The following is a 26,081-nucleotide window of genomic DNA, read 5'->3' as shown; positions in this document are numbered from 1 at the left end:
TTCTTGGCTGTCACACAACGTAACTACCGCTCTTTTTAAAAAGTCCTTTTTCAATGGGACTTCCACAGCGCCAGTATTACGAGTTTGCCTGTCCGGCCAAAAAGTGTGCGGTACACCCTATAACTACAAGATCTGTTCCGCCATCTGAAAGTCAGTAGTTATGGGTTTTATGTTACAAAGCTGTACCAAAAAACTCATAACTAAAGTGTTACAAAGTACACTAACACCCATAAACTACCTATTAACCCCTAAACCGAGGCCCTCCCGCATCGCAAATACTAAAATAAAATTATTAACCCCTAATCTGCTGCTCCGGACATCGCCGCCACTATAATAAACATATTAACCCCTAAACCGCTATACTCCCACATCGCAAACACTAGTTAAATATTATTAACCCATAATCTGCTGCCCCCAATGTCGCCACCACTATACTAAAGTTATTCACCCCTAAATCGCTGGCCTCCCACATCACTACCACTAAATAAATTCATTAACCCCTAAACCTAACCCTAAATATAACCCTAACCCTAACACCCCTAACTTTAATATAATTAAAATAAATCTAAAGAAAACCTACTATTAATAACTAAATAATTCCTTTTTAAGACTAAATACTTACCTGTAAAATAAACCCTAAGCTAGCTACAATATAACTAATAGTTACATTGTAGCTATTTTAGGTTTTATTTTTATTTTACAGGTAAGTTTGTATTTATTTTAACTAGGTAGAATAGTTAGTAAATAGTTATTAACAAAGTTGGTGGGTGTGGGTGGTGGGTTTTACTATTGGGGGGTTGTTTGTATTTTTTTATTACATGTAAAAGAGCTGATTTCTTTGAGGCAATGCCTTTTAAGGGCCATTGGAAGTTTATTGTAGGCTAGGTTTTTTATTTTGGGGGGGCTTTTTTATTTTGATAGGGCTATTAGATTAGGCGTAATTAGTTTAAATATTTGATAATTTCTTTTTTATTTTGTGTAATTTAGTGTTTATTTTCTGTAATTTAGATAAATGTATTTTGTTAATTTAATTTTAATTTTAGTGTAATGTTAGGTTTTAGTGTAAGTCAGGTTAGGTTTTATTTTACAGGTAACTTTGCTGGATGAAGACTTCTGCCCGTCTGGAGGACTTCTTCTTGCCGCTTGGATGAAGACTTCTTCAGGCTTGATGAGGATGGCTGTCCGGTATTCAAAACATGTAAGTGGATCTTCAAGGGTTAGTGTTAGGTTTTATTAAGGGTGTATTGGGTGGGTTTTATTTTTAGATTAGGGTTTAGGTACAGAAAAAGAGCTAAATGCCCTTTTAAAGGCAATGCCCATCCAAATGCCCTTTTCAGGGCAATGGGGAGCTTAGGTTTTTTAGATAGGATTTTATTCGGGGGGTTTGGTTGTGTGGGTGGTGGGTTTTACTGTTGGGAGGTTGTTTGTATTTTTTTATTATAGGTAAAAGAGCTGATTTCTTTGGGGCAATGCCACGCAAAAGTTCCTTTTAAGGGCCATTGGCAGTTTAGTGTAGGCTAAGTTTTTTTTTATTTTCGGGGGTGTTTTTTATTTTGATAGGGCTATTAGATTAGGTCTAATTAGTTTATTTATTTGATCATTTCTTTATTATTTTGTGTAATTTAGTGTTTATTTTTTTTTGTAATTTAGTTAATTGTATTTAATTAATGTAATTTATTTAATTTTAGTGTAATGTTAGGTGTTAGTGTGAGACAGGTTAGGTTTTATTTTACAGGTAAATTTGTATTTATTTTAACTAGATAGTTAGTAAATAGTTAATAACTATTTACTAACTAGTCTACCTAGTTAAAATAAATAAAACTTAGCTGTGAGGGGCGGAGCCAGCCATCGCACAGTATGGCTGCAAAAAGCTAAAGCTCCGTGATACCAGACGCTTCCAAGCAGCATCTTTACCACTACAAAGGTGTTAGCCGAATTCCAACAGCAGATATCTGCACCGGAACTCACCCGGAGCACAATGACCAAACCCCGAGTGAGCTAAACTAACGGAAAGCTGCGTAACGCAGTAAATGAAAGCGGACAGCATATTAACTTCGGCCTAGTTGTATGACGCACTTCACAAGCCTACACGGATGCGATAAAAAATACAAAGGCACTGGTGAAGGACCGACTCCTGAAAAGCCGAAGGTATGGAAAACTTCAACACAAGCCTAAACGCAATAGCATAACATACTGTATAGAAACACACAAGGCCCTAAGGGCTACAGCACCACCTTACAGAGCAATGGCACATTAGCACCATATTCAAGCCTAACATATTGCCACGAGGGAAGAGACTTTAAACAACGCCTAAACTTACGCCACTATCCCCTCCATATTTAGGCAATATAGCCATACAAAATGTGCACTTACTGAGGAGAATCATAATCGCCCTGCATACCACAACCCATAGGTCACTGGACACCTTGCTATAGCGGAGCACCGCCATTATCACATGTGAGCAGGCCTAGGCTTAAAACGCTGCACCACCACACGCAGCACATCACCCAGGCACCAGATACCACTCTAAGCTTCTCCCAGATAGAATTACTCATCCCTCGAACAACATATAAAAATGACATCCAAAAGGATATCTAAGTCAGACAAGCCAGCGAAAACTCAGACAGCCGCAACAACTAAACTTATCTTTTTCAAAGTGCTGGAAACTCCGGATCCAGAATCCCCCACATCACAAGATTCAGATGACATGCCACCAGCTACTAGACCTAACGCTCAAGGCACCCTGTCAGAAGAACCCCTTACAAGAGCAGACATTGACAACCTCCCTACTAAGGCAGATTTTGCAACTTTAATCTCACAAGTGGGAAAAATGATAAAAGATGGCCTAAGAGAGGTTAAAAAAGAACTATCAGAGTTAGGAGAAAGAGTAGTACACCTCGAAGAGGACATTGACCAAATCTACAACAATGCTGATGTACAAAACAGATCTTTTGAATCCCATGACTCTCTAATTCAACAAATGCAACTACAATTAGAAGATCTGGACAACCGTGGTCGCCGCAATAATATCAGAGTGAGAGGTGTAACAGAGAAAATTGTCCCCAACCAAATTCCACAACATCTACAAGGACTTTTTAAATTTCTGCTGAGGGATGAAGAATTGCCAGACATGCCCGTAGAAAGAGCCCACAGGGCACTAAGACCTAAGCCGCAAGATAACAAACCTCCTAGAGACATTGTTTTAAAAATGCAAGCATTCACAGACAAGGAGAGAATCATGGAAGCCTCTAGGAAACTGCGCCAGATCACATACGAAGGGGATAATATTCAAATCTACGCAGATCTAAGTAGTATCACCCTTAACAGAAGGCGAGAAGCCAGATACCTAACCCTTCATCTACAAAATCTGAAGATTCCCTACAGATGGGGCTTTCCTTTTTGCATCAAAGTTCTGCAAGGTAAGAACACTGCAATATACAAATCACCTGATGACCTAGAAGAGTTCTGTAGCAAATTGAATATCCCACAACCCACACCACAGCTTCTGGTAGGATCAGCACCTGAGAAACCAACAACCTCTTCCAGCATACCGAAACCCCAGAGGCCGACATGGAACAGAATAAACAGGAAAAGGACACAACCATCCAGTAGCCAATTCAACCCAGAAACTAACCCCACATGAACATGCATGGCCACTATTACCTGTTTTAGCTTGTATCGCTCTTAATAATTGTTTACCTTACAGATATACCAGCACCAAGACTTTCCTCTTATACAGGTATAAGAACTTGACTCAGAATGTCTGCAGGTAAAGCAAGTGAGTGAGTACACCTAACTTTAAAGTCGATTAGAATTTCGAAGTAATCCCAATTTGTTTAATATAATTGAAACACCTTGTTTAACAGTATAGGAAGCAGTCTATACTCTCATGTTCATAAAATGTTGTGAACGGGGCAGTATACCCTTAAACACTTGGTATTGTATATGTATATATGCAATTGTTGTATATAAGTTATATGTTATGAAGTTTATTAATGTTTGTTATACTGGAACTGGAAATTTGACTCTAATAACTGCTATGTCTGAGCGGGCTTGGCAAGTGACACTTACTGACGAACAGAACCCACTGAGTGTATTACAGTACATACACCCCTTTACCACTAAACTGCTTAGAAGACAGCTAAAACCCAAACATATACTCTAATTAACGCACCACAATTCAAGATCATGACACAAAACACAAAGGGTCTAAACTCTCCCACAAAAAGATCGTTAGCTCTCAATTGGTTTTCTAAATCTAAAAGTGAGATTATCTTCTTACAAGAAACCCATTTTAAAGGGACACTCAGGTTAAATTAAATTTTCATGATTCAGATACAGCATGTAATTTTAAACAACTTTCCAATTTACTTCCATTAAAAAAAAATGTGCACAGTCTTTTATATTTACAATTTTTGAGTCACCAGATCCTACTGAGCATGTGCAAGAATTCACAGACTATACGTATATGCATTTGTGATTGGCTGATTGCTATCACATGGTACAGGGGGAGTGGAAATAGACATAACTTTGAAATTGGTTATAAAAAGATCTACTACTCATTTGAAGTTCAGACTAAGTGCTATTGCATTGTCTTGTTATCTTGCATTTGTTGATTATGCAAATCTAATGTGTTGACTGGTCCTTTAAGCACAAGGAGGAACCGAAGTTCCATTCTAAAAACTTCCCAACCGGATACTTTTGTTCGCACACACAGAAAAAGAAAAACGGAGTGGGAATCCTATTTCATAAATCCATGCATCTCCACAATATTACCACACACACTGACCCAGAGGGCAGATATTTGATATTGGTTGGAGACCTTTTCAACAGACCAATCACGTTAGCGAACATATATGCACCCAACACCGGTCAAGCGAAATTCTTCAAAAAAGTCACATGGAAACTATTAGAAATAGCAAAAGCAACTACCATTATAGCAGGAGACTTTAACATAGCACTCAACCCCAGATTAGACTGCTCAACGACCAAAAGCTCTCAGACCATAAACACTATCAAAACAGTCACACAAAGTCTGAAATCCCTATCTCTCCTAGACGCCTGGAGAATTCACCACCCGACACAGAAAACCTACTCCTTTTACTCGAACCCCAAGAAATCTTACTCCAGATTAGATTACATTTGCATTGATCAATTAGGTCTATCACTTACTAGGGATTCAGACATCACCCCAACCCCATGGTCCGACCATTCGTCAGTATCACTGACCCTAGATTGGCCTGACAAACCCATTACAGATTTTAACTGGAGGTTGGATGATACACTGCTTTTACAGCCTCAAATCAAAAAGAAAATAGACAAAACACTAACTGAATACTTTTATTTTAACAAACCCCCCCAATCCCACCCAATAACGATCTGGGAAGCACATAAAGCGGTAGTTAGGGGAGAACTTATTAAACAGAAAGCCATTCTCAAAAAAAAATACAACTCAGAATACAAACAATTACTAGACCAACTTAAGGTGGCGGAACTTAATCACATGCACAACCCTGAATCGAATGACACCCTTAACACCCTCACTAAGATCAGACACAACCTGAATAACTTACTAACAACTGAAGTACATAGAAAAGCTTACTATCTAAAGAAACTATATTTTGTTGAAAGTAACAGAGCAGGGCCCATACTAGCTAAAGCACTGAAACGGAAGAGCTACGCCAATTATATAAATAAAATTCAAGACAGCACAAACAAAGAAAACTATGACTGCAAGGGCATAGCAAACACATTCAGCAGATATTATAGTCTTCTCTACAACATCCCTGCAGATAACAGCATCCATAAGAGGACCCTTATAGATAAATACCTAGAAGAAGCAAACTTACCCAAATTAGACGAACCCCTTAGAGTAGCCCTCGATGACCCCTTCTCTGAGCAGGAAGTAGCTAAAGCTATCAATAGCCTACCTACTCATAAGAGCCCTGGCCCAGATGGCCTGACGAACGCCTATTATAAACATTTTAAGCAAATACTAACCCCCCACTTAACAAATGTATTTAACTCCCTAGAAGAAGATACCCCCATATCTCCACAACTACTCGACGCACACATCACCGTAATACACAAAGAGGGCAAACCGATAACAGAGCCTAGTAGCTACCGTCCAATCTCACTGCTAAACAGCGATATAAAAATTTATGCAAAAATTTTAGCACTAAGAATTAACTCGGTCCTACCTGACTTGATCCACTTAGACCAGGCGGGGTTTATCCCACTTAGAGAAACAAGAGATAACACCATTAGAACTACCCAGATTATAGATTATGCCAACACTCACAAAATCCCTATGATCACAGTAGCCACAGACGCAGAGAAGGCCTTCGATAGGGTGGCCTGGCCATTCCTTCGAAGTGCACTTCACAGTTATGGATTTGGAGATGGAATAATAGGTAGAATCTTCCAACTATATTCAGCTCCTTCAGCAAGAGTCAAAGTTAATGGAGTATTATCCCACCCATTCAAAATTGCAAATGGAACAAGACAGGGCTGCCCACTCTCCCCACTCCTGTTTGTGCTTACCATGGAAGCCCTAGTGGCTCATATTCGAGCTAACCCAAACATAAAGGGAGTAAATATTGGCCCAAATCATTATAAAATCTCAATGTTCGCCGACGACATTCTCCTCACATTGACTTCCCCCACATGCTCCCTAGTAGCCCTAATGGAGGAATTTGACACCTTTAGCCACCTATCCAATTTCCTAATCAATAAGCAGAAATCAGAGATCCTAAACATCTCCCTTCCCCAAAGAGACCTACAACACATTAAGAATATATGCCCATATAAAGTAAAGAACTCCCAACTAAAATACTTGGGAGTCCAGCTGACCCCAAAAATCTCACAACTATTTGACGCCAACTACAAAACTTTACTAACCGCTACCCAACACACCCTAAAAACTTGGAGTGATAAACCCTTATCTTGGTGGGGGAGAATACAGGCCATAAAAATGACGATTCTCCCGAGAATCATATATATTTTCCAAACCGTACCTATATCCCTCCCTAAACACTACATCCAACAGCTCCAAAAAAGCATCAACACGTTCATTTGGGGAAAACAAAAGCCTCGCGTAAACGCGACCACATTACACAGATCGACCAGAGGGGGGGGGGGCTAGGGGTACCGAAGTTAGAAATGTATTACCACTCAGTGACCTTGCAACGCATCCTTGACTGGCATAGCAAAAGCAAAGCTAAGGCATGGATTTCCCTAGACTCTCAGATATTAAAAGCGCCCAAACCCGGTTCAGTGTGCTGGATCCCCAAAACCTTAAGACCTGCAGTATGCCAGACCTCCCCAATCTTTAGACACATTTTCGATACCTGGGATTACCTAGTGCGAAAACACCCAAAACTATCCTCACAACACTCCCCCTTGACGCCGATATCACAGAATATGGAACTCTCCGGAGGGTATGAACCCCTTAAGAACACTAAAGCCACTTGGGAATTACAGGACTCTGTTCCCATAATAACACTTTTAGATAAACGATCACTTAAGCCCAGACATAGCTTGACAGATGTGCTGGGTGGAGCATTCTCCTCCTCGTTAAAATATTCCCAACTCAACAATTTTATAAGCAATAATCAAGCTAGGGAGAACTTGCTGAGGCCACCCACCCCCTTCGAACAATGCTGCCTATCAGCGATTCCCACTAGAGGCACCTTATCACTTGCAAAAAAAATGCTAGAAAATGTAGAACTGACCCCCCTCCCATCATATATTGCTCATTGGCAACAAGATCTAAAGATACAGCTAGATGAGAAGGAATGGAGGAAAATTTTTAACAATGCCCGAAAGTCATCAACTTCCACCAAATTTATAGAACTAAACTTTAAAATACTAACACGGTGGTATTTAACACCACATAGACTACATAGAATCTACCCCTCATCTACAGCATCATGTTGGAGAGGATGTGGGGATCTGGGAACAATGGCGCACATATGGTGGCATTGTGACAAGATAAAACCTTATTGGAAGTCGATAGAACTTCACCTAAAAAACATCTTGGGCAACGAATTTACATTACCCCCCACGCTAGCGCTGTTTAATCTCAGACCAGGGATCTCATGTAAGATACGATCGACACTGTTGACAATATGCCTAAACAGTGCAAAAGCCTTAATAGCACAAAACTGGAAATCTCTTTCCGTCCCATCTAGCCAGCAATGGTTATCAAAAGTATCAGAAACCATACAACTAGAACAGTATGGATATTACAGACGCAACCAACTAGACCTATTCCTAGATGTCAGGTTTTATTGGGAGACACTCCTCAACACCCTCAACGCTCAATAAAACCCTCAAACATTGAGACACCTTTGACTAAAGCTAGGACCTAACACTAAGACAAGATAGACATGCAGACCACTACCAAGACGCCAACTAAACTTCTTAGCTACAAAAACAATATGAAGCCTGACCACCTTATAGTCACAAAAGCCAGTCTCCAGTTGTTACCTTTATTTTCATTTTATAGTTTGATAAGTTATATTTCCGCTCTATGTCAAAACCCAACTATACGGTTTCCCTCCCACTACTCCACAGCCCACGCAAGAACTCTGCCAACCCAGTCTCATAACGAGATTGCACAGGACACTAAAGAATGGACTGGAAAATACACACCCACTGTACCATTGTATGATATACTTTGTGGAAACCCTTTATACTACTGTATTATCTATATGGAAAACTAATAAAAATTGTTTTATAAAAAAAAAAAACTTAGCTGTGAAATAAAAATAAAACCTAAGCTAGATACAATATAACTATTAGTTATATTGTAGCAAGCTTAGGGTTTATTTTATAGGTAAGTATTTAGTTTTAAATAGGAATTATTTAGTTAATGATAGTAATTTTTATTTAGATTTATTTTAATTATATTAAAGTTAGGGGTGTTAGGGTTAGACAGGTTTAGTGGTTAATATATTTATTTTGTGTTAGTGATTTGGGAGACCAGAGGTTTAGGGTTTAATAACTTTAGTATAGTGGCAGCGGCAATATTGGGGGCGGCAGATTAGGGGTTAATAAGTGTAGGTAGGTGGCGGCAACATTGGGGCGGCAGATTAGGGGTTAATAATTGTAGGTAGGTGGCGGGGATGTCGGGGGCAGCAGATTAGGGGTTATTAAGTGTAATGTAGGTGTCTGCGATGTCGGGTTGGCAGATTAGGGGTGTTTAGACTCGGGGTTTACGTTAGGGTGTTAGGTGTAAACATACATTTTCTTTCCCCATAGGAATCAATGGGGCTGTGTTACGGAGCTTTACGCTCCTTTATTGCAGGTGTTAGGCTTTTTTTAAGCCGGCTCTCCCCATTGATATCTATGGGGAAATCATGCACGAGCACGTAAAACCATCTCAAAGCAGTGCTGGAATTTGTGCGGTATGAAGCTCAACACTGCCATATTGCCTGCTAATGCTGGGTTTTTGCAAACCTGTAATAGCAGCGCTATTAAAGGCGAGCGGTGGAAATAACTTGCAAGTTATTACTGAGCCGTTCATAACGCAAAACTCGTAATCTGGCCGTTAGTTATTGCTCCATTCTAACTTTATTAAAATAAAATATAATAGTATGATAGTGTTGCCTATCCTTTTCCGGTACTGTGACAGGTACCACAGGTTTTTTTTAGTTTTTTTGGGTGTTTTTTTTTTAGATTAGGGTTTGGGCACTTGTAAAAGAGCTAAATGCCCTTTTTTCAGGGCTATTGGTAGTTTATTGCTGGTTAGGGGGTGTTTTTATTTTGGGGGGCTTTTTTATTTTTATAGGGCTATTAGGTTAGGTGTAATTGTTTTTATTTTTGATAATTTTATTATTTTTGTAAGCTTAGTGTATTTCATTTTTCATAATTTAGTGTTAATTAGTTTTTTGTAATTTTAGATTTTTTTTTTTTTGTAGTGTTAGTTTTTTTTAAATTTGTCATTTAGGTTTTAATTGGTGGTATTTTTTTATTTTATTAGAATATTTATGTTAGGTTAATTTATAGTTTAATGTTAGGTTTATTTTTATTTCACAGATAAGATTTTATTTATTTAAATATAGTTATATTATCATTTTAAAGTTAGGGGGTGTTAGGTTTAGGGGTTAATAGTTTAATTTAGTGTTTTGCAATGTGGGGGGTCAGCGGTCTAGGGTTTAATAGGTTTAGTTTAGTAGTTACAATGTGGGGGCTGGAGGTTTAGGGGTTAATACTTTATTATAGTGTTGGTGATGTGGGGGGTGGCGGTTTAGGGGTTAATAGGTTTATTTAGATGTTGGGGAGGTTAGGGGTTAACTTTTATTAGTGCCAGCAATGTCAGGGAGTGGTGGTTTAGGGGTTAATATATTTAAATATTGTTGGCGATGTGGGTGGGCGGCAGATTAGGGGTTAGTAACTTTTATTAGTGTCTGCAATGTCGGGGAGCAGTGGTTTAGGGGTCAATATATTTAAATAGTGTTTGGCGATGTGGGTGGGCGGCAGATTAGAGATAAATAACTTTATTTAATAGTTGCGATGCGGGTGGGTGGCAGATTAGGGGTTAATAGGTTTAATATAATGTTTGCAATGTGGGAGGGTGGCGGTTTAGGGGTTAATAGGTAGTTTATGGGTGTTAGTTTACTTTGTAACATTTTAGTTATGAGCTTTGTGAAACATTTTTGTTTTGCAAAATCCATAACTATTGGTCTCAGATGGCGGTATGGATCATGTCGGTATAGGCTGTAATGCAAGCATTTTAGCTGGACCGCACAACCTGTAATACCGGCGCTATTAAAATCCCACAGAAAAACGTAATTTTTTGAGTGCGGAATGGACGTTGCGTTACAGGCTAAAATGCTTGCGGTATAGCTATACCGACACGACTCGTAATATGCATTCCTGGCCAGCGTAATGGCCAATTTTTCAGCGTTAAAAGCCATACCGCACTGTAACGCAAAACTCTTAATCTAGTCGTAAGAGCGTTATTGATTTAACTTGAGTGGTGTTAGCTCTCAATAGCACTCATATATTTATGCTCCACTTGTAATCTAGGCTTGTTTTATTTGAAAAAAGCAGCTAATACATAAAAACTCTAACTTTGTGTTTATGAAGACAATTCTCAGACTAGTATAATTATGTAAATCTTGATGTGATACCAGGTTAAAACGACCACAATAATAAATATAACGTACATTTCAAATACTTTAAATATGCATAGACCACAATCTAACGATAATGAATCCATATGTGCGTGTAGATGCAGTATATCAGTATAATGCTACAGTCAAAGTACAGCAGACAGCATTAAGAATATAAAAATATATGTCCAGAGAGAGAGCTGAGTCAACGTGTCAACTTGTCGATTTCACGTGATTTAAGTCTGTAATGCCATTACAAGCGACTGGCAATTGAACATTTGGCTTTCAAAGTTATTAAAAATGACAATTTTTTAATTCGTTTCAAATCCGACATGAGTTACAGTGGGCGGTTGATAAATTTGAGTGCATCGATGGTGCGATTAAATTTACTTTCTAAATTAAGTAAATTTACACCACACGATCCATATTTCAGCCATCCTTTCATGTAGTTTTTTGTTAATATTTTATGGTATGTAAAATGCATTTGTTTTTAACTTCAAAATATAAAATGGCGCCCAAAAAAGTAACATACAATGGAATCTGTGCTGTATTTATAAAACGCAGCGTTCTGAAATGAGCGCATTAATGTACACCATTATTGAGCAAGATTAAATGAACATTGTACTCAATTATTAATTGATAATTTATCATTTCTATAAAACGGCTTCTTTGTGGCTCTTGAATTATTCTGTCTAGGTTATCACTTTCCATTCCCCTTGTCCTGCATCTAAGAAAAATGCTAAAGCTAAACATTGACTTAAATATATTCATGTTTTAAAGAACAATACACAAGAGCATGCACACGGCTGTAGGTTCAAAAAGTGTATGAAAAAACAAGGTTGATCATTGCCTTTTTATAGTTGATACTCTAATTGCAGCATTTTATTGCCTATTGCTTTCTATGGTATTCGTGAGCTCTAAGGTCAAGGATTTGAAGTTATATCCACAGCATTGTTTGATGCGCAAATGATCAAGTTGACTGCTTGATAGCTTAGAAACCTGTCAGATTGAGTATCGCTACACGCAAAATATGTGCAGAGATAAATTAAAACGAAGCTAGGCGATAAGATTCGATCGTTACAAGATGAATAGCATTTTGGGATGCTTGAGTGCTTAATAACTTTGGAAAATGGAAAATAAGTCTAAAATGGTAGACAGATTAGAAGAATTAAAGGTTGAAGATTTGATAAATGGAACCCAATGTCAAGAAGTGAAAAGACAGGTACTAGAGACAAAATGCAAGTATAGTCAGCCTAAAACACAATGGCTCTTTGAATGTTTGAATGAGAACACACATCACAAAAAGTTCTAAAACCTACAATTTTAGGCTTTCATAAATATAACAGCCACAGTTATAAGTGATGCACAGCGGGTATATATGCATTACTTTTACATTGCAATTTCTATTGTTTGATGTTTACTCTGAAAAGCAAGAAAGTACAGTTTTATTGAGTCTTTGGATCATAGTAAATTTCATGTACATCTTATGTTATATAATGGTTAAATCTTATCTTTGTAAGAAACTCACATTTCTATTTAAGGGATTATTTACTATCTTTTAGAGAAAAAAAAAATCAAATGATTTATTCACAAACATCCCCATAAATTTTAATGCTGGTTTTCTGTAGAAAAATATTTGATAAGTTTATCAAAGAGATTGTGGTCAACCCCTAAATTATTATTATTATTTTTTTAAACTATTACAGGTCAGTATCAATTGCTAAAGGAACAATTTGATAAACTCCACTCACAAATGCAAGGTTTTGAAAGAAATCAATCAAGATTACTGGAAAAATTCTCTACTCAATCGTAAGCATAGAAAAAAACTTTAAAATAATTTATTAAGTAAATTAAAATTATGCTTAAGCCCTATACAAATATATGGAAATTATTAGGTTTAGTATGTTTACATGTGTAAATTAGTTCTGACTACTTTCTTGTATGATATTTCAATCATTTTTATTTTTTGTAGTAGTAAAATGTTCTTTATGTACATTATATAATCATTTACTATAAGGATATAAGAATATAAGAATCAGAGCATAGCAACTCTTTATGGTTTAAAAATAAAATATTAACAAAGAATACAAATATTTTTATTGCTGAATGTGCAATATGCCTTTCTTATACCTTGACCTAAAGTATTGTAATAAAAACAATACATCTTAAATATGGTTTGCATATAAAACATATAGTTTAATAATGTTATTTTATTATTTTTATTATTTTAGTATTTCTATTATCTATTGATGGCAAAAATATAGATTGTTCCTTGTCAAGTTCCTGGTAACAGATAAGTTTTCCTTTTTGTCTTGTACATTTTTGAATTTTAAACAACAATCCAAAATGCTGTTTGAATTTTTAAAAACAAAATTGAATTAAAAAAAGATAATTGCAATATCTAGTTTAAAGCACAGAAAAAAAAACCCTGAAAAAAAGATACACGATCAAAATGAAAATAAAACATGCTCTCTAATATTTTGGAATACAGGATTTTTTGTTTTCACAATTTATATCATTTTTATAATATGTGCAATTTTATTTATTTTTTATTTTGGGCAATTTTATAAATAACATCCTACAAACACTTCAGTGTTATCATAATTTACTATGCTGATATTTAATTTGTGTAAAAATTGCACAGTTTATTAATGTGTTATATATTTACCTATTTATGAGACAATTGTTAACATGTAAACTAAGCACATTAAACAATTTTAATAGGTTTTCAAAAGGTCCAAGATGTTTAATTTGAAAAGTCTGAAAATCCAGTGAAAAGCTACAGGATAAAAAATAATAATCTTATTGATTGTAATACTAGTATCAAAGTGCCCCCATTCAAGGTCTAAAGTGGTGTTATAAATTACTTTTTTGCCACAAGATTTAGGAGTGTGTCTGTGGTAATTTGTCCCCATTCAGCCAATCTAGCATTTGTGAGGTCAGACACTGATGTGGGACGAGAAGGTTTGGTTTGCAATCACTGTTCCATTTCATCCCATGTTCAATGGGTTTGAGGTCAGGGCTTTGTGCAGGTCACTCAAATTCCTCCACACCAAACTCATCAAACCATGTCTTCATGGACCTCGCTTTGTGTACAGGGCCACAGTCATGCTAGAACACGCAACTGTTGCCACAAAATTAAAAGCACCAAGTTGTCAAAAATAAATTTGTGTCCTGTAGCATTAAGATGGTCCTGCACTAGAACTACGAGGCCCAAACCCTAAAAACAGCCCCAGACCATTATCCTACCTCCACTAAACTACGCATTCTTATAGGTAGCACCCAGTTTAATCCATCAATTTGACAGATTGTGAAGTCTGACCCATTTTACTGCTAATGTTTGTCTATGGAGATTTCATGGCTATGTGCTGGATTTTATGCACCTTTTTGCAATGGGTGTGGCTCAAACACCTAAACTTAATAATTAGTAGGAGTGTTCATATTCTTTAGCCATATAGTGTATAAAGGAATAGTGCTTATTTAATTAATTTTTCTTTCCTTTAAAGGACTCAATGTATGAGTGTTATTGCTATGATGAAAGAGCTCTGCGATAAAAACAAAGAATCATCATTAAGAAAAACACCAAAGGTTGAAAATGATTTCACATTTCCTGGATCTATAGTGGGATTGCCAAAGTATAATGTTTCAAATCAAACAGAAGAGATACCTATTGTGCTATATTACAGAAATACTAATGAAACCAATGTGAAACCCTTCTTTAATCCGACATTCACAGAATCCATGAAAGTTGAGAAGATACACACAGAAGTATACAGAGATTCAGGTAAATGCCTTTATTTATGCAAAAAAAGATCATTAATGTAGCAGATTATATGTCTAAGCATACTGAAATACATGACAAAGTATTATTTTAAAAAGCCAGCATCAAGGTAAAAATTGTAGAGATGCAGATGAGTGAAGCATTTGGCGCTAACACAGACAGTTCACTCAATTTATTAAGTCTGTCTTTGTGGGTCTCTCTCCCCATGCTCATTATTCTATGTGTACATGGATGCTCTTATATGCTGCATGGGCTCTTTTATATGCTGCACAATGATTTGAGAATAACATGAAAATGGTCTTTGTGAGTTGTATAACAAAACAGTTTAAAATGCTGATTTGGTATTTATTAATATATCTCTCTAACCTCTTCAGCTGTATTGGCCTCACCAGAATAACCAGTGCCTATGTAATTCTATGTAGCTGCTTCACTAGAGAATGGAGAAAAAGGCGAGGTCTAACAAATCAGTAGTAATTGATAAAGCAAGTTAGTGAGGTTGATAAAGCTGGAGAGGTTAGAGTAACATCATAGTCGATTTTCTCTATAGGTAGCTTAATAAAAATAGATAACAATTGGCTAGATTACAAGTTTTGCGGTACAGCTATACCGCTGAAAAATTGGCCATTGCGCATTGAATGGCCGGGAACACATATTACGAGTTGTGGCGGTATAATTATACGGCAAGCATTTTAGTCTGTAACACAACGTCCATTCTGCACTCAAAAAAAATTACGTTTGAGTGCAGGATTTTCATTGCGCCCATATTGCAGGTTGTGCGATCTGGCTAAAATGCTTGCGTTACATCCTTTACCGACACGATACATACCACCACCTGAGAGCAGTAGTTATGGATTTTGCAAAACAAAAATGTTTCACAAAACTCATAACTAAAATACACTAACACCCATAAACTACCTATTAACCCCTAAACCGCCACCCTCCCGCATTGCAAACACTATATTACACCTATTAACCCCTAATCTGCTGCCCACCCACATTGCGACTATTAAATAAACCTATTAACCCCTAATCCACCGCTCCCCGACATCGCAGACACTAATAAAAGTTATTAACCCCTAATCTGCCACTCCCCGACATTGCTGACACCTAAATAAACCTATTAACCCCTAAATCACCGCCCCCCACATTGTCAACACTATAATAAAGTATTAACCCCTAAACCTCCAGCCTCCTACATCGTAACTACTAAACTAAACATATTAACCCCTAAACTGCCGCCCCCTACATTGCAAAACACTAAATTGAACTATTAACCCCTAAACCTAACACCCCCTAACTTTAAATTAAAATTACAATATAACTATATTAAAATAAATAAAAACCTGTGAAATAAAAAAAAAACTTTGTTTAAACTATAAATTAACATAACATAACTATTCTAATAAAATTTAAAAAACTACCAATTAAAAAAATCTAAATTACAAATTTAAAAAATACCTAACACTACGAAAAAAAATTAAAAAATCTAAAATTACAAAAAATAATAAACACTAAATTACGAAAAATAAAAAACTTTAAGATTACAAAAATAGAAAATGAAATTATCAAAAATAAAAAAATTACACCTAATCTAATAGACCTATAAAAATAAAACACCCCCTAACCTACAATAAACTATTAATAGACCTTAAAAGAGCCTTTTGTAGAGCATTGCCCAAAGTTAAACAGCTCTTTTACCTTAAATAATTACTAAACCCCCCTAAAAGTAAACCCCCCCACCCAACTAAACCCCCAAAATAAAAAAACCTAACTCTAAAAAATCCTAACATTCCCATTGCCCCTAAAGGGGCATTTGTATGGAGATTGCCCTTAAAATGGTATTCAGCTCTTTTACTGCCCTTAACATGGCATTCAGCTCTTTTACAAGTGCCCAAAGCCCTAAACCTAAAAAACAAACCCACCCAAAAAAAAAACACTAACCCCAGAAAATCTACTCATGGTTCCTGAAGTCCGGACATCCATCTTCATCCTGGCGGTGAGAAGTCTTCATCCAGGTGGCGACACCTTCATCCATCTCCAGGTTGTCTTCTATCTTCATCCCGATGGCACAGAGCGGAGGTATCCTGGAGGGCGATGACATCCTGCATGGAGTGTCCTCTTCATACGGTCACCGCTGTACACTGAAGTTGAATGCAAGGTACCTATTTCAAAATGGCATACCTTGCATTCCTATTGGCTGATTTGAATTTGATGAATCAGTCAATAGGAATGCAAGGTACGCCATTTTGAAATGGCTACCTTGCATTCAACTTCAGTGTACGGCGGTGACCGTATGAAGAGGATGCTCCACGCAGGATGACATTGCCCTCCAAGATAGCTCCACTCCGCGCCGCTGGGATGAAGATAGAAGACGTCCCCAAGATGGATAAAGGTGTCGCCGCCTGGATGAAGACTTCTCGCCTGGATAAACATACCTGTCTGGACTTCAGGAACCATGAGTAGATTTTCTGGGGTTAGTGCAAAGTTTTTTTTATTTTTTTTGGGTAGTTTTTTTTTTTTAGATTAGGGCTTTAGGCAGTTGTAAAAGAGCTGAATGTCCTTTTAAGGGCAGTAAAAGAGCTGAATGCCCTTTTAAAGGCAATGCCCTTACAAATGCCCCTTTAAAGACAATGGGTAGCTTAGGATTTTTTAGAGTTAGGTTTTGTTATTTTGGGGGGCTGGTTAGGTAAGAGGTTTACTTTTAGGGGGTACTTAGTAATTTTTTTAACATAAAATAGCTGTTTAACTTCGGGCAATGCCCTACAAAAGGCCCTTTTAAGGGCTAATAGTAGTTTATTGTAGGTTAGGGGGTGTTTTTATTTTGGGGGGCTTTTTTATTTTTATAGGGTTATTAGATTAGGTGTAATTGTTTTTATTTTTGATAATTTCGTTTATTATTTTTTGTAATCTTAGAGTTTTTTATTTTTCGTAATGTAGTGTTTATTATTTTTTGTAATTTTATTTTTTTTTATTTTTTCATAGTGTTATGCTTTTTTAAATTTGTAATTTAGATTTTTTAATTGGTAGTTTTTTTTAACTTTATTAGAATAGTTATGTTATGTTAATTTATAGTTTAATCAAGGTTTTTTTATTGCACAGGTAAATTTTTATTTATTTTAAGATAGTTATATTGTAATTTTAATTTAAAGTTAGGGGGGGTGTTAGGTTTGGGGGTCAATAGTTTAATTTAGTGTTTTGTGATGTGGGAGGGACAGTGGTTTAGGGGTTAATAAGTTTAGTTTTTTAAATATAATTGTCTACCTAGTTTGAATAGTTACATTCAAACTAGGTAGACATTCATGTTTCACTGAAAATGATTTATATCCTCTCTCTAATGTTTCACTCAGCTACTTCTAATTCTTCTCTTATTAAGTATTATGCTCCTTATGTTTTCAGCAAAACAAATGAAATATATAATACGCTTGCACTGTTTTTCAAACTAATAAATTGCTTAGCATAGTCTTAGATTCTTCGATGAACAATATGATTATTATTTCAGTTCTCAGAGAAATATTTTAAAATGTAAAGTGTATGAATAAAATTTAAAGAATCTATGAAGCCTGCAAAAACATTAAATTGTGATTATAAATTGAAATAATTGATTATCATTTACATCATTATAACACGTTTATCTTGGCTCTGCATTTTCCATAGGTTCTTTGAACAATAATACAGAAATTATAGTATCAAATACAAATAACAATGAAGAAATGTCTTTGGATGTCACGCAAAATTTGCAGAACGTTCAATCAGAAAATCAGAAAACCAAAACCACGTTGCAAAAAAGTAGTACAGAAATTAGTGAAGAATTAGAGAATCAAACAGCTGAAATTGATTATGCAGTGATGGAAAATAATGGCTCTTTAGAAGCAGATGATGATAATGGATTAAATAACAAAAAAGAAGATGACCAAGAAGATGCAAGAGAAGAAAACTCATACTATGAAAATTCTACAGCTGCTAATAATAAAGACATTGTTGCGCAGGAGAACGAAATTACTAAAAACACAAATCCTGGAAATGTTTCACAATTACAGCAGGAACTGGAGTCTAAGAACAATTCTATTAAAGCTACTGATAAAGAGACACAATTGGAAAACATTGATCAAGAAGGTAACACTGAGGTGACAGCTTCAAAAATGAAAAATGTCATAAACGATGAAGAAATTAGGGATAAAAAGGGGAAACCTATGTTAAGAAAGTTACCGACACTAGAAAAAAATGTAAGTAACACTGATGTGACAGCTTCAGAAAGGAAAATTGGGGTAAAAAATGACGAAATTAGTAATGAACAGGAGAAAATAATGTTAAATAAATCACAAGAGGAAAACATAGTGTCTTCAGAAACCGGAAACTATGAACCAGAGATCAAAATGAGCACTAACAGGCAAACAGCTATAATTCAGGACAAGAAAGAGTTTATTATGCAACAAAATGTCACTGCCAAAGAATCTGTTCCTCGACCAAAGATCATTAGGAATTCACGAATGAAGGAATATTTGTACGAATTAGAAAAAAAAAAACAGAGACAAAAAGCCAAGTCAAATGATAACCTGCCAGTATTGTGACATGGATGAGGAATTCTATTTTTGGTTTTAAGTTAAAATGCATTAGAAAATGCAGATGGTAATTCAAATATAAATCTCTCTAAAACAAGAACATTTTGATGGAAAATACTCAAAAAACCCTCCCTCGACCCTAATTCTTTCGAAAGCTACCGCCCCATATCACTGCTTCCACTAACATCAAAACTCCTTGAAAAACTAGTTTACAATCGCCTAACCCACTTCCTGTCCACCAACTCCTTGCTTGACCCACTGCAATCCGGTTTCCGCCCAAAACATTCAACTGAGACTGCCCTTACCAAGGTTACAAACAATCTTCTCTCTGCAAAAAATATTGGCCACTACTCTATACTCATCTTACTCGACCTCTCAGCTGCCTCAGACACAGTTGACCACCCCCCTCCTCCTACAGACCCTTAGATCTTTTGGCCTCTGTGACACTGCTCTTTCCTGGATTCACTCCTATCTTTCCCACAGGTCTTTTTCTGTGTGATTTGCCGGTGACTCCTCCTCTCCTATGCCTCTGTCTGTTGGAGTACCTCAAGGATCTGTTCTGGGTCCTCTACACTTCTATACTCTTCTATACTTCTTCGCTGGGTAAACTTATCAACAGTTATGGCTTCAAATATCACCTCTATGCTGATGATACCCAGATCTACCTCTCCACCCCTGCTCTCTCTCCCTCTGTCCTTTCTCATGTCAGCGACTGCTTATCTGGTATCTCACCACCTAAAGATTAACATGTCCAAGACTGAGCTCCTTCTTATCCCCTCCTCAAGTTCTACGCCGACTTCTGACTTCTCTATCCCTGTTGACGGCATCACCATTTCCCCATCGCCCCAAGTCCGCTGCCTCGGAGTCACACTTGACTCAAATCTATCCTTCTTCCCCCATATCCAATCGCTTTCTACATCCTGCCGCAACCATCTACGCAATATTTCCAAAATTCACCCTTTTCTGAGTGCCGACACCACAAAGCCAATAATCCACTCCCTTGTTATCTCCCACCTTGACTACTGCAATAACCTACTCGCTGGCCTTCCTCTTTCCCACCTCTCCCCCCTTCAATCCATCCTAAATACCTCCGCCAGGCTGATCCACCTTTCCCGTCGATCTGCTGCACCTCTCTGCGAGTCCCTTCATTGGCTCCCCATTCACAGTAGAATTAATTTCAAAATTCTCACCCTTACATACAAAGCTCTCACCAACGCCGCTCCCCTCTACCTATCCTCTCTAATACAAAAGTATACTCCAGCCCATCCACTAAGAGCCAACAATGACCTGCTCCTTGCATCCGCAACTATCACCTCTTCTCATGCTAGACTGCAGGACTTCTGTCATGCAGCACCTACCCTCTGGAACACTCTCCCTTGTGCTGTCAGGCTTTGCCCTAATCTGTCTTCCTTTAAATGTTCCCTGAAGACTTTTCTGTTCAGGGAAGCCTACCACCCAACTCAATAATAAATTAACTTCACTTACCTAACATTTCCCTTATCTAACTCTGTATTAACATCCTTCTCAATCTTGCAGTCCTCACCTCCTGTTTCTCAACCTCCTACCCTTCTAGATTGTAAGTTCCCACGGGAATAGGGCCCTCAATCCCTCCTGTATGTGTTTGTAAATTTTGTCCTGTCTTTTACAAGTCTTGTATTGTTTTATTTAAATGAATTGTATCCATGGACAGCGCTGCGGAATATGTTGGCACTTCATAAATAAAGTATAATAATAATAATAATAATAATGGGAAGATATTCAGCACTACTGTAGGAAAATGTAATAAACTGTACATAACAATAATAAATAAATAGAGAAAATGGGTTGTTATTTTATAGAACAGTGAGAAAAATAAGTTTAACATTTTTATTATTGTTTAAACATCCTATATAATAATTGGCCAAGTATGTTTGTCAGATGCAGTCATGCGCAGTAGAGACTGCACGTGACAAACATACCTGGCCTTCAGCTGCAGAGTAGTGCGCACTTCGGAAGCTGCCTGGTGGGGGCGTGACTGGCGTCAGGCGTGCCGTGAAGGGGGCGTGGCTGGCGGGCATGGCAGGCATGACGAGGGGGCCTGGCCGGCGGGCGCAACGAGGGGGCGTGACCGGCGGGCGTGAAGATGGGGCGTGGCCTCGCGGGAGCGCGCGGGAGGGGCGTGGCCGGCGGGAGAGACCAAAACAGAGGAAGGAAGGAAAGAAAGAAATCAAGCAGAAGAGGGGGGAAGAGCAAAAGAGGGAGAGAGAGAGCGCAAAAGAGTGGGAGAGAAAGAGGGGGAGAGAGATCTCAAAAGAGAGGGGGGAGAGAGAGAGCTCAAAAGAGAGGGGGGAGAGAAAGCTTAAAAGAGAGGTGGGAGAGAGAGCACAAAAGAGAGAGAGAGTGCAAAAGAGAGGGGGAGAGAGCGCAAGAGAGGGGGAGAGAGCGCAAGAGAGGGGGAGAGAGCGCAAGAGAGAGGGAGAGCAAAAAAGAGGGGGAGAGAGAGCGCACAAAAGAGGGGGAGAGAGAGAGCTCAAAAGAGAGGGGGGAGAGCACAAAAGAGAGGGGGGAGAGTTTAAAAGAGAGCGCAAAAGAGGGGGGAGACAGAGTTCAAAAGAGGGAGAGAGAGAGCAAAAGAGGGAGAGAGAGAGCGCAAAAGAGAGGGGGAGAGAGCACAAAAGAGAGGGGGAGAGAGCGCAAAAAAGAGGTGGAGAGAGCGCAAAAAAGAGGGGGAGAGAGCGCAAGGGGGAGAAAGCAAAAAAGAGAGGGGAGAGAGCGCAAAAAAGAGGGGGGAGAGAGCTCAAAAGAGAGGGGGGGAGAGAGAGCTCAAAAGAGAGGGGGGGAGAGAGAGCTCAAAAGAGAGGGGGGAGAGAGAGTTTAAAAGAGAGGGGGGAGAGAGAGTGCACAAAAGAGGGGGAGAGAGAGTGCAAAAGAGAGGGGGAGAGAGTGCAAAAGAGAAGGGGGAGAGAGCGCAAAAGAGGGGAAGAGAGAGTGCAAAAGAGGGGAAGAGAGAGCAAAAGAGAGGGGGAGAGAGAGAGCAAAAGAGAGGGGAAGAGAGAGCAAAAGAGAGGCAGGAGAGAGAGCAAAATAGAGGGGGAGAGAGAGCAAAAGAGAGGGGGGGAAAGAGAGAGCGCAAAAGAGGGGGGAGAGAGAGAGCAAAAGAGGGGGGAGAGAGAGAGCAAAAGAGGGGGGGAGAGAGCAAAATAGGGGAGAGAGAGAGAGCAAAAGAGGGCGAGAGAGAGCAAGAGGGGGAGAGAGCAGATGAGGGGGGAAGAGAGAGCGAGCAAAAGAGGGGAGAGAGAGCAAAAGAGGTGGGAGAGAGAGAGCAAAAGAGGGGGGAGAGAGAGCACAAGAGGGGAGAGAGAGAGAGCAAAAGAGGGGGGAGAGTGCAAAATAAGGGGGAGAGAGAGAACTCAAAAAAGAGGGGGGGAAAGAGAGAGAGCGCAAAAGAGGGGGGAACCGCGGTACCTAAAAAATTGGCCCGTGTACACGGGCTTTAGGACTAGTTATAGATAATTGCATCACTTGATAGAACATTTAAAACTATAAAAAATATATATATATATTTGAACACTGCCAGTTGACTAAAATAAGTATAAAAACGTAATGAATAAACAGTTGCATATCAATACATGTGAATTACATTGAAAATTTTAATATTTTGGTAATCTATGTAAGAATAAGCACCATTGTAATAAACCTATGTGAACTATTGAACAGGTATAGATGCTGTAATGTTTAGATGACAATGTTTGTTTGCATGTCAATAACTGGAAGACATTGCCACTTATAAAGCAAAAAAAACACATATTCATCTTACCTATATGAGTAATATAAACAAGTAAGTATTTGCACCAAAGCTGGTGCATTTGCAGCAAAATATCTTGCCCGGTTTAAAAGCATATGAAGTTTGCATTCAGATCATTTAAATAGTGAAGAGTTTATTTTTTTGGGAAATTACACGCTGTCCTTCCAATCTACCATAATTAGATCAATGGAGAGGGGAAAAGGAACAAGAATCCAAATATATATAGGATATATTTATAATGTCACAATCTTAAAACAAGTGCACATGTGCCCCATTTATGAATCTGCAGGTTACTTTAGAGCCCTTAAGGCAAGTTAAAAAGCAGCAGACTTTAGGCTGTCACATGATGCATTAGGAAGAAAAATGGTACTAACTTTCACTGAGATTACAAGTTGTGTTCTAAACCGAATGCGTAAATAACGCAAAAAAATTAGCGGTATCGCACTCTGCCATTACAAGTTATTGAAAAACCTTCTTTGGTTGTCCGATATGGTGCGATAAGCTCCCTTCCGCACAAAACCCAAGGCCTGACTTGACATGCTTGCGCACGTTTTCCCCCATAGACAACAATATAGAGAAAGTGTTAGAAAAAAACTAACACCTGCGATCGCAGAACGGCGATCGCCGTAACACAATCCCCATTGATGTCTATGGGGAAAAGAAAGTTACGTTAAAACCTAACACCCTAACATAAACCCCTAGTCTAAATACCAATAATCCACCGCCCCCAGACTTCGCAGACACTAAATAAAGTTATTAACCCCTAAACCACTGGCCCCCACATCACTACTACTATAATAAACATATTAACCTCTAAACCGTTGGCCCCCCACATCGCTACCACTATAATAAACGTATTAACCCCTAAACCGTTGGCCCCCCAAATCGCTACTACTATAATAAAACTATTAACCCCTAAACTGCCTGCCCCCCCCATCACTTCTAATAAAATAAACCTATTAACCCCAAAAACACTCGCCCCCCCCCGCATAGCTAACACCTAAATAAGCCTATTAACCCTTAAACTGCCCCCCCCCCCCCACATCGCTAATACTATAATAAACTTATTAACTCCTAAACCACCGGCCCCCACATCGCAACTACTATAAAAACTATTAACCCCTAAAGTGCCGGCCCCCCATTTGCTACTAATAAAATAAACCTATTAACCCTAAAACTGCCCGCCCCCGCATCGCTAACACCTAAATAAACCTATTATCCCCTAAACCACCATTCTCCCACAATGCAAATAATTAATTTAATCACTAAGCCCCCTAACCTAACACTCCCTAAATTAACCCCAATTACATACAATAAAAAAATACTAAGTTAAAATTAAAATAAAAAATCCTAACATTACTTAAAAAAAACCCCTAAGATTAACCCCTTGGCGACTTTTTATTTTAGTACTGGCAGACTTTCAGCCAGTACTTAAGATGGCGGTGACAATTGTGGGGTGGGGGAGGGAAGAGAGCTGTTTGAGAGGGGTGAGGGAGGGATCAGGGGGTGGGATGTGTCAGGTGGGAGGCTGATCTCTATACTAAAACTAAAATTAACCCTACAAGCTACCTTATTAACCCCTTCACTGCTGGGCATAATACAAGTGTGGTGCGCAGCGGCATTTAGCGCCCTTCTAATTATCAAAAAGCAACGCCAAAGCCATATATGTCTGCTATTTCTGAACAAAGAGGATCCCAGAGAAGCATTTATAACCATTTGTGCCATAATTGCACACGCTGTTTGTAAATAATTTCAGTGAGAAACCTAAAGTTTGTGAAAAAGTTAGTGAAAAAGTTAATGATTTTTTTGATTTGATCATATTTGGCGGTGAAATGGTGGCATGAAATATACCAAAATGGGCCTAGATCGATACTTTGGGTTGTCTACTAAAAATATATATATATGTATATATGTGAAGGGTTATTCAGGGATTTCTGACAGATATCAGTGTTACAATGTAACTATCGCTAATTTTGAAAAAAATGGTTTGGAAATAGCAAAGGGCTACTTGTACTTATTGCCCCATAACTTGCAAAAAAAAGCAAAGAATATGTAAACATTGGGTATTTCTAATTTCAGGACAAAATTTAGAAACTATTTAAAATGGGTGTTTTTTTGGTGGTTGTAGATGTGTTAAAGATTTTGGGGGTCAAAGTTAAAAAAAGTGTGTTTTTTCAGTTTTTTCCTAATATTTTATTTATTTTTTTATAGTAAATTATAAGATATGATGAAGATAATTGTATCTTTAGAAAGTCCATTTAATGGTGAGAAAAATGATAAAAAATATGTGTGGGTACCATAAATGAGTAAGAGGAAAATTACAGCTAAACACAAACACAGCAGAAAAGTAAAAATAGCCCTGGTCCATAACGGTAAGAAGATTGAAAAGTGCTCTGGTCACTAAGGGGTTGAATTAAAATAAATAAATCTAAAAGGACAAAAAATAAAAAAAGTCTAACATTACAGAAAAAAAATAAACCAAATTATCAAAACCAAAAAAATAAAACCTAATCTAATACCCCAATAAAAATAACCCCCCCCCAAAATAAAAACACCCCCTAATCTAACACTAAGATACCAATAGCCATTAAAGGGGCCTTTTGTAGGGCATTGCCCTAAAGCGATCAGCTCTTCTACCAAAATAAAGTATGTCACCCTTTAAAAGTAAACACTTCCACCCACACAACCCCCCAAGATAAAAAAAAATAACACTTCAAAAACCTAAGCTACCCATTGCCCCTAAAGGGGCATTTGTTTGGGCATTGCCCTTAAAAGGGAAATCAGCTCTTTTGCAGCCCATTCAAATAAAAAAATCCCTAATCTAAAGAAAAAAAACA

General features: G+C 37.9%; 1 protein-coding gene across 1 annotated transcript in view; it reads left to right on the top strand.

Annotated features, from left to right (window-relative positions):
* The window catches only part of LOC128663198 (Golgi membrane protein 1-like), a 45,194-nt gene extending 23,914 nt beyond the window's left edge, over positions 1-21,280 (top strand). Inside the window, exons 5-7 of the mRNA XM_053717408.1 lie at positions 12,827-12,929; positions 14,627-14,904; positions 18,556-21,280. Coding sequence (XP_053573383.1) covers positions 12,827-12,929; positions 14,627-14,904; positions 18,556-19,469 — 1,295 coding nt within the window. The 3' untranslated portion in view covers positions 19,470-21,280. The remainder of the gene's footprint in view (positions 1-12,826; positions 12,930-14,626; positions 14,905-18,555) is intronic.
* Positions 21,281-26,081: the final 4,801 nt, after the last annotated feature.

This window comes from Bombina bombina, chromosome 6, assembly GCF_027579735.1.
Source record: "Bombina bombina isolate aBomBom1 chromosome 6, aBomBom1.pri, whole genome shotgun sequence".
Taxonomy (NCBI): domain Eukaryota; kingdom Metazoa; phylum Chordata; class Amphibia; order Anura; family Bombinatoridae; genus Bombina; species Bombina bombina.
Note: the sequence above shows the minus strand (reverse complement) of the source record. Positions and strands in the feature narration are given on the sequence as shown.